At 43.5% G+C, this 9,900-nt stretch overlaps 1 protein-coding gene across 1 annotated transcript; it reads left to right on the top strand.

The window, feature by feature from the left end:
- Window positions 1-1,909: 1,909 nt before the first annotated feature.
- Window positions 1,910-2,809, top strand: LOC136991960 (olfactory receptor 4S2-like; the record flags this gene model as incomplete). Its single annotated transcript, XM_067295461.1, has 1 exon — window positions 1,910-2,809. A coding segment is annotated over exon 1 (900 nt), but the record flags the coding sequence as incomplete, so codon positions are not given.
- Between the last annotated feature and the right edge of the window lie 7,091 nt (window positions 2,810-9,900).

Here is a 9,900-nt window from a genome sequence, read left to right as displayed (position 1 = left end):
AGGTGTGCTCATTTCATCCCTGTCATTTATTTTGTTGAGAAGTCTACGTCGTTGCTCAGTAGAAGGAAGAGGGGTAGAAAGGATCACAACCTGGTAAGACGAGGGAGAAAGTGACCTCCCGTTGTTCTTACTGATCCTTTTCATGTAGAAATATCTGAAAAGGAACCATCCATGTAAATTTTACCCTTCTGCTTGAAAAACTTTCATCTAGTGTAAGTACAACTGTAAGCATAGGAAAAGTCCCTACCTTTCCCCACCTCCTCTCTCGGCTTCACTTTGTGGGTTTGAAAGTAATCTTGGGTTTTCTCAGTTTCAGTGTTTCCTGTGGATGCTTGATCCCTTTGTGCCTGCACGAGAATTTCTGATTATGCTGCAGATGGAAGTAGTTGGTAGATAACTTGGCTTAACTGAATCATTCCACAGATTTGCTCACAGATCACCAGTACAAATGTTGTGATGTAATTCTGCAGGACTTAAAATGGTGCATTTTAACACCAGCTGATGGGGAATGCTTTGATGCTAGAAGGAAGCCCATTCAGTGGATATTTTTATTAAAAGAGTGCCTGCTTTTGGCTGACCTTAAACTCTCTGTGAAGAGTTTCATCTGGTGGTTCCCAGACTTCTTTGACCAAAGGAACTCTGGTGGTCTCGGTGCATAATGGCAAGCTAGAGACGTTACACTCTTTCTAAAGATGTAGGCTACTCATTTATTAGTGACACGTAATGCTCGATGGGTTGTAGCTGGAATACAGGGTGAACCAAAGAAGTCCCATGTTTATGCTGGAATGTGACCTTGTCTCGAATGAGAAACTGTATGGATGTAGAAATGCCTAGGGACAAGGAGCTCAGCCATAACCTAAAACAGGTGGATGGCATTACAAAAAGCTCTGAGCTACTTTCAGGCACCAAAAGGGATTATTCTCTAAAGGTCATTCTAACCTGGTGGTGCTAATTTGCTTAAGCTCCTCATAGTGAGTGGAGGAAAAAAGGGTTCTGCAAAGGACCCTAATTCAGTCATTCTGAATCAGCCTACAGAGAGACTTATACTGGCTGTTGAAGGAGTTTAGTTAGATTAGCTTCATTAAGCTAAGTTAACCCTTGAAAGGATCACGCAGAGTGTATCAAAAATCACACTAGGTAAAATCAGTACAGTGCTGGGACAGAAGATCTCACAAGAGTCTTTCATTCTTCCTTCCTCTGATAGAAACAATGCTGAGATTTAGAACAATGTGAAATACTCCATTAAGTCATAGGTGCAATTTTTTTCCCGTCCATGATAGATAACCTTCCCAGAACTCATTTTTCAGCCTGTGACATTTCATATTTACGTTTCAAAATGTCTACACACAAGAGAGTTCTTTTCTCTGCCTGTGGGTACATTTCCCTTCTAAACAAGAATTCAAAGATCATGTGTACTTATAAAGCCAATCATCATTCTGAGCAATATTTCCAGGTATTCTTAAAGACACCCATTTTACAAAGATTGCTGTCAGGGACTTTGTCTCCCCTGAGGGCAAACATGCTGCATTATCTACCTTGTAGTGCCCAAGGTGAACACTCTGGCCTTGTCCTTAGTGCATGGAAGGCTATCAGCCATGGAGCCAGTCCTTCAAGATCCTGGAGGACCAGGATTAAGGAACATATCACAGAGTGCACCTATCTCCGTGCCACCAAAGCCAAGGCAGAAGCTTTGTACTGTGGAGAATTAAATAGCCGTTAAAAAAAAATACATGACAGAAACTAAACGCTTCATAAGCTTAATACTAATGCTATATCTTTCTTGGTTTGTATCCACTTCTGATATAGAGCTCATTACTAATAATGAAAAAATGCTAATGAATCATGTGTCTGTCTTTGTTTTCCCAGGTGTGTAAGCTGTATATTGCATATTGGCACCCGACTTATCAACATGGAGAATGTAAGCAGTGTGAAGGAATTCATTCTTCTGGGCCTTTCAAAGAACCAAGGGGTGCAGAAAATATGTTTTGTGGTGTTTTTGTTCTTCTATATTGTTACTGTGGCAGGAAATCTGCTCATCGTTGTCACTGTAGTTAGCAGTCAGAGTCTAAACTCCCCCATGTATTTCTTTCTCTGCCACCTGTCCATTGCAGATCTTTGCTTCTCTTCTGCCACAGCTCCCAAAATGATTGCTGACTTCCTTGTTGAGAAGAAAACCATTTCCTTTGGGGGTTGCATGGCACAGCTATTTGGGGAACATATCTCCGGCGGTGCTGAGGTCTTCATCCTCACAGTGATGGCCTATGATCGCTACTTTGCCATATGCAGACCCCTGCACTACACCACCCTCATGACCAGGCGTGTGTGTGGCTGGATGGTGATGGGTTCATGGGTGGGGGGCTTTGTGCACTCCCTGGTGCAGACCCTCATAACCATTAGCCTCCCTTTTTGTGGTCCCAACAAAATTGACCACTACCTCTGTGATGTCCGTCCCCTACTACAACTGGCCTGTACAGACACCTATGTTGCGGGCATCATTGTCGTTGCCAATAGTGGAATGATTTGTTTGGTCTCTTTCATCATCCTGGTCACGTCCTACATTGTCATTTTGTTATCCTTGAAAAGGCAAACGTCCGAAGCGCGGTACAAAGCCCTCTCCACCTGTGGGTCCCACATTACTGTGGTGATTCTCTTCTTTGGGCCATGCACATTCACCTACATACGCCCATCCAGCAGTCTCTCGGAGGAGAAGAGGTTAGCTGTGTTTTGCACTGTCATCACGCCCATGCTGAACCCACTCATCTACACGCTGAGAAATGAGGAGGTGAAAAGTGCCATGAGAAAACTGTGGAATAGAAAAGTTTGGAGTGAAAAGGGTGAAGTGTAGAACTGTGGTAACATTTTCTCAGGAGCTGAGAAAATCAAGTCTCTCTCACTATAATTCCGTTTTGGAAAATTTACTGAAAGCTCCCTTTTGAAGAAAAGCTTGGTTTTAGCTGTTGCAGTAATTAGGAAGACACTGAAAGTTCATGTTTTGATTGGAATGGTACTGCAAACTCTGTGACTAGCAGGGATTCCCTTTATGTTCTCTTTCTGAATAGCACAGGCCCAGGACTGGGGCTTCCAAGCACTGCTGAGACACCAGCAAATAAATAAATGAATGCTATCAAAAATATTAAAATGTGTTCCAGGCAGAGCATCCCATTAGTCCGAGTTCTCCCAGGTGTAAACTTTCCATCAGACAAACTCCATCTACTCTGCAGTCTGCTCTGCTAGGAAACGATGGCCCAAGGTGTCTGCAAGACCTGGAAGGTCACCTGCTGCTGGAAGCAATTGTGCCAAAGGCTTCCTTCCCCTTTACTTTGGAGTAAATGCCTTCTTAGGAGTACTGCATTGTCATATGCTGAATCCATGGGTTAGCAAGTAAACTGCTGATATTAGATGCTGGCTGGGTCATTTGCTGATGCAGATGATATGAGGAGAAGCTTCTCCCCTTCCCATTCCAGTGCAACTCTCTTCCTTTCTGCAGTAGTTCACCTATCACTAATGCCCTCCTTCCTAACCATCCCCTCTGCCCTTCATCTCGGCCTCAGATTTTGCATTTTACTGTTTAGACTAATAGAGAATCAAAGATCCAAGTGAAAGATAAATTGCTGACCGTAGGAAATTGTGGCCACCAAAGAAAGCATTGGGGGGCACAATTTTATGTGTCAGTGAAAAAAAAGAGTTGTTTGGGAATAATTCCTGTACGCAGGATAACTCCTAGCCCAGCAGGGCACATCTACAGGCCCAGGCAAAGGAAGAAACATGTATTCCAAGGGAATAGCTGGAGCAGCTACTCCCGCAGGAGGGAAGAGAAGAAATGTGAAGATGGAAGATTAAATCATCTCAGAGCCAGTCACAGCTGACACAGGGAGGTTAGTTGTAGCAGCTAAGGTTCTCCACGAGGACAAAGGAGCCATGAGGAGCCACGGGACCCTGACTCCTACCTTGCCAGGAGGAAAAGAGCAAATGAGCTGTGTGAGGGAGAAAGACATCTGTGTAATGCACTCTGAAAGTAACTAAAGCACTTCCTTTTTCCTTCCTTCACTTCATGTTCCTTATAAACACTTGCTTGCACTTGTGTTGCACCTTAACATGGCTTAAGTGTGATTCAAGATAAGAAGGTGTTCCCTGCACAGGAGAGCGGCAGATCTACAGACCAAACCGTGGGACAATGTCGCAAATGCTCTGGTTCCCCGAATGTCCTCTGCTCTATGCAGGCGGTGCATTTGCAAAATCTTGCACATGGTCAGCCATGACATTGATTTTAAATAGAAATGTTTCCAAAAGAAGCACATAGCTAATACTAAATGAAGTCCATTTATCTAGACAGCTCTGGAAAGCAAGCAAGAAAGCAAGCAAACCCCCACACAATGTGACATGGTCTAGGTGATCACGCTCCAGAGTCACCCTGTAGAGATTACTCTAATAGCTGTCCAAAATATATATTTTAGCTCCCCGTCCACTGATTCTTTCTGACAAAGAAAACTTCACATGCCTCTGCGATCTCATTGCTTCTGGTAAGCTTGTGCTTCTGCTGTGCAATTTACTTGAAATATTTCTGCCACAACTTCCCCATCTGGAGAGAGAGAGAGAGAGAGAGAGAGTTGTTCTTGCAGATGCTCTTGGAAGTTGTTTTTGCAGAATGAGAAATGGAGCTAGACATTCAGGCTGTCCCTTTCATCCTCTGTAGTTTTCAGCCCTGGCAGAGATGTGGACTGCTCTCGTGACACACAAGAAGCAGCTTGGAGCTGAGAGGTTTTGATGAAACTGCCTGAAGTGGTCCGAGAAGGTCATCAGAGGAGAATAGCAGGCAAACTGTTGGAGACTAGCAAATATAAACTGTGTAAGTTTTCTGATCTTGCTTCTTTGTTTTGTTCAAGCATGACTATGAAATCCTGCCTTTGAAAAGAGGCATTACTGTTGAGTGGCTTTTGTGAGGTACATTTTATGAATTAGAAAGAACTCAATTTTTTTTTACACTTTCTTTTAATTGGTGTCTTCTTTGCTTATTTTTCAGTTATATGCCATTTCCAGAAATATCTGTCAAAAGGAAGATTCTGGTGTTACAGAGTCAAGGAGTCAATAGGTAGCTGCAGCACTGCCTATGTACTCAGTCTTAACTTGTCCCCTCTAGCTGTGCACATCGTGGCAACAATGCTCTTAACACACACACTTTGGGCTTCCCCACATTGCTTTCCCTCTGCACATGGAGCGGCATGGAGATAGGGACGGAGACAAGAAAGAATATTTCCTCTGCTGCTAAAGTTGGAGAGTGGAAGAGGCAGAGATCTCGTGAGAAAGAACTGATTGACCTGTGATTGTGGAACAGGATTAAGGTCCCAAAGGACTTGCCAGTATTGTGGACATTGTTATGCAGCTCTTGCCGTCTATCTTTTCAGTGTAGAAACTGAACAGTAGTGATACTTGCGTACTGCACTAGAGTGCAGCAAAGGTGAATACAAGGGTGTTGGTGAGTAAGGGAGATTCAGCAGCGGTGTATTTATTACCCCGGTGGCATCACAGGTGTGTTTATGGGGGTTTCCATGCCTAGTCCAGAACTTGGCTGAGGTGTACAAAAACCTTACTGACACATCGTTAATGCAGATTATCTCCAGTATTCACCCATGTACTGTGTGAAAGGTGGTCTGAGGAAACACAAGCCCGCTCTTTTGGAGACTGAGGTCACAACCCAGAAACTCATGAGCAATAACTGGAACCAATCCACACAAGGTGTAGCCCAGTACAGCACATATAGGACAATGACTCTCCTGCTTCAGGTTTCCTGGCATGCCTTGAACATGGTCTGATTTCACTTAGGGCGCCTTAAAGACAGTTTGTGCCTAAAGGCACATCTCTGCTAAACAGACATGAGGTAGGTGTCCACTTTACCTCCTCCAGAAGGATCTACACTGAGAGTTGAAGTGATGTTAATTAGCCAGCTGCCTTGTGTCATGATGTGAACACTGATGGTTGCACAAAATGCATGGACATTCTACCAGAGTCAGAGAGCAATAGCAAGGACTAGTTCTGTTGAATTCCCTCAGAGGGTTGAAAAAGAAGGTACGTTCACTGCTTGAGCAGATTTCCTTAGGGGATGACTAATGTATTGAGACTCAAATCAAAACATGCACTACCCTTCTCAGTCAGTTTTTCGTTTCCAAATCAACACTTCAAAAGTGGATGTTTAGGCAACCTAGTAACAAGTCTTCCTTTTTAAAAGGGGCAAAGATCAGAAATAAGAATCTGGAGGATATTTCCACCAACTCCCTCAAATAAATAAACGGAGCTCGCTATTACACACTTCAGTAATACATTCTGAGTTAGATATCAACTGTCACTCCTTGAGAGAAGCATTGACTTTGAAAGGAAACTTTCCCCAAAAGGCATAAAAGGGAATACATTAATATTGAACATACCAGTGATCGACATGGATGTGTACTGATAACACTGTGTTTCTAATGCCATCACAGGTGGCTTTATTCTGTGCTTCAGGTCCTGTCTACGTGATGTATATGAAGAACAAGAACAATGTGACGGAGTTTGTCTTCCAGGGACTCACACAAGATGATACATTAGCAAAAGGATGCTTCACATTCTTCTTAGTCTTCTATGCCACTGTTGTTCTTGGAAACCTGCTTATCATCATCACTATAGAGAACAGTCAACAGCTGGACTCTCCCGTGCACTTCTTCCTGAGCTACTTGTCCTTTGTAGATATCAGTTACTCTACTGTCACTGTTCCCAAACTCATTTATGACCTTCTTGCTGAAAAGAAGACCATCTCTTCTGTGGGCTGCATAGCACAGCTCTTTGGGGTCCATCTCTTTGCCTGCACGGAGATGTTCATCCTCATAGCAATGGCGTATGATCGTTACGCTGCTATATGCAAGCCGCTTCATTACACAAGCATTATGAACAAGCATGTGTGTGGCCGGCTGGTGGCAGCTTCGTGGGTGGGAGGCTGTGTGCACTCCCTGGTGCAGACCCTGCTGACCGCTCAGCTATTGTTTTGTGGGCCCAATGAGATCGACCACTACTTCCGTGATGTACACGCTTTGCTGAAGCTGGCCTGCACTGACACCTACGTGGCTGGTTGCATCATGGTTGCCAATAGTGGTCTGATTTCCTCGGGCTCTTTTGCTTGTTCTTGTTGTGTCCTATGTCATTATTTTGGTCTCTTTGAGGACACGCTCTTCCAAAGGGCGTCTCAAAGCACTCTCTACCTGCACCTCCCATATCACTGTTGCACTTCTGTTCCTTGGGCCATGCATTTTCATCTATATGCGCCCTTCCACCATCTTCTCAGCAGACAAGAGTAGAACTGAAACTAAATTCAAGGTTTCATGTAGCTCTCATCTTTCTTTGGAAACTGTCAGTCACAAGGATGTGAGCATATTGTCACCAGTCAAACCTGAGCCTTTGGGGTGGTATTGTGGCTTTTACCTTTAGACACCTTAGAGCTGTGTAAGTCTCAGGTCTAGGCTTCTCCTGGCATTAAGAGGAATAACTAGGTATTTTGAGAGGTTATGCTTTCCCACTAGCTCCTACGAGCTTCAGAGAGTGGTGTCTGCTCACGTTTCCACACAAAAAAAGTGATGGTGGTGCTAAGCTTCCAAGAGAAAGCAAATCCTTCAGTGTGGCACAGCACAAGCAGGTTTCATCTCACATATATTGGTGTGCTGACATGAGGTGCCTCAACTTGAGAGAGCTGCTGAAGACAGCAAGAGACCTTTGAGGGGACTGCGATTCATTGCATGGTAAAATAGGAGCATGAGAGGAGCAGGATGCTGCACTAGGTGTCTGCCTTACAGTGAAGGGTGACATACACCGTACTAGGCTTTCCAAGGCTCCCAGGAACACTGATGGACACAGAGTCCGTTCCCCAATGCCAGGCATTAACTCCGATTTTCATCAGTCTGTGCCAACCTGGTGTCTCTGGGAACACTTCATTTAAAGGAGCTCTGCTAACACCTTTCCAAGGCCTTGACCTTATGTCATAGCTGAGCTTTGTAATCTATCAGAGCAGCAATCAATGCAGAGAGAGATGTGCAGACATGACTCATTGCTGTGCAGGGAAGCTCTTTGATGGCGATCTACCTGTCTTTTTCTGGAAGAGTAGTAGTGTACATTGCTCTTCCCAGAGACCTGTAAACATACACAGTAAAGTAAAATGATGCCTGTGATTTCTTTTCAAGCTATTTCCTTTCTTTGAGCTGGGAGTCCACTGAAAGAGACAATTTTGGACACCTCAGAAATCTGGTTTAAAAATCTCACTTCTCTGTTCAAGATAAGGACAGCGCAACATTGATACGTGTAAAAACAGTGAACTTCACATATCTGATGATACTTAATGATGAGAAACAAGAGATAAACCTTGAGCTTCAGCCTCTGCAGCAACAGAAAGATGACAACTAGCAGGACCAAAAGGCTACATTTTCACATTCTTTTTCCTGCGTTTTGGGACCGTCAGGCCAGTAGGATAATACTGCATATAGTCCAAATGCTTTTACTACCCCGTACATATTCTAATTTTGGCGTTACCGAGATAAATGTCTTCTGAGATAGTGATGGCCTTTAATCATCACTACTTGATCAAAATTCAGACTATAACATACTGAAGATAAGTTTTCTCCCCAGCCGTGTGTCTTTGGGCAAAAATAATGATGTTTCACAGTCATATCACCTCTCTGTAAAATATGCTGGCAGCAGTGTGAAAGAAAGAGACTTGTAAAATCCTTCTTTAGGGTGCCATAGATGATCACAGGGACACAATCTTTGCTATAGTTATGCACAGCTTTAAGGAGAGGAAGTCAGGGGAAATAACAGCCCTAACAGGCTTGCAGTGAAATGCAAAGGCAATCCACAAGACCTCTTTCCATCCCCTTTGACTGTAAACCTTATGCAGAGGCAGGAACCTCTCACCTGTCTGAGATTAATTCTGTCACTTTCAGCTCAACAAAGATTTCAACTCCTTCTGCCGCCTGAGGGACAGCATTTGTAAACTCAGCCAGAAGGGATGAAACATTGTTTAGTGCTAGAACACCTATCCTTAGAGCTAGCTTAGTTGAATTGATAAAAGGATTCCAAAGCCTTTCCCAACTTTCTCATCTCCCAGAAATGATTGGTCATTTATTCTCAAAATCACATTGATGGCAGACATGTAGTTGGTAAGTCACCATCTTATTCCGTCATTTTTTTAAGTGAAACAACACTGCAGCTTGATTAACTTTCAGATTATGTCCAATGTCCTTAAAATAACTACCAATTCACTCAGTTGCCTCAAGTGGATTGATGATATATGGAGATGAAAAGCAGGAATTAGTTCTTGTTACTTCACAATGGTAGCAAAATTAGAAGTCAGTCTTTTCTGCATTTCTGTAGTTTTTTCATGTTTCCAGGCAGAAGGGGAAAAAGGAGGTAGTAATGAGTGACAGAAGAGGGAGATTTAACAGGAGAGGGACAGTTACTTTCCCTAGTGTTTGGGGGGCAAAAACATGGGTGTCTGTTCTCCAAGATTTCCTTTGCAGAACTTCAGGTTCTGTGTGTTGCACTGGAAGAGGCTACTCCTTTCAAATACTGAAGACGTAGCAGAAATGGCCATAAATTCAAATCACATTGCTTTTCTCCTCTTGAATATCTCTCAAAGCTTTTTCTCATCTTGACGGACTGGTGGTTTTCCTACATGAGCAAATGTTCCTAATAGAACAGAGAACTGCAATTCTGTGCCACGCACTCCTCAGGCAGGAGTCCTGTTTGTGCTTGGAACTTGCAAGTTAAGAGTCAGGATTCCTCCAGCTTTCAGCAGCAGAGGAACACAGTCTTTCAAGTTAGAAGTTGCAGATACAACCAGTTAAAAGTCCACCTAAAATCACTTCTAACAATTAAGTACCTTTCTGA

The sequence above is a fragment of the Apteryx mantelli genome, chromosome 4 (assembly GCF_036417845.1).
Source record: "Apteryx mantelli isolate bAptMan1 chromosome 4, bAptMan1.hap1, whole genome shotgun sequence".
In the NCBI taxonomy this organism is placed as follows: Eukaryota; Metazoa; Chordata; class Aves; order Apterygiformes; family Apterygidae; genus Apteryx; species Apteryx mantelli.
Note: the sequence above shows the minus strand (reverse complement) of the source record. Positions and strands in the feature narration are given on the sequence as shown.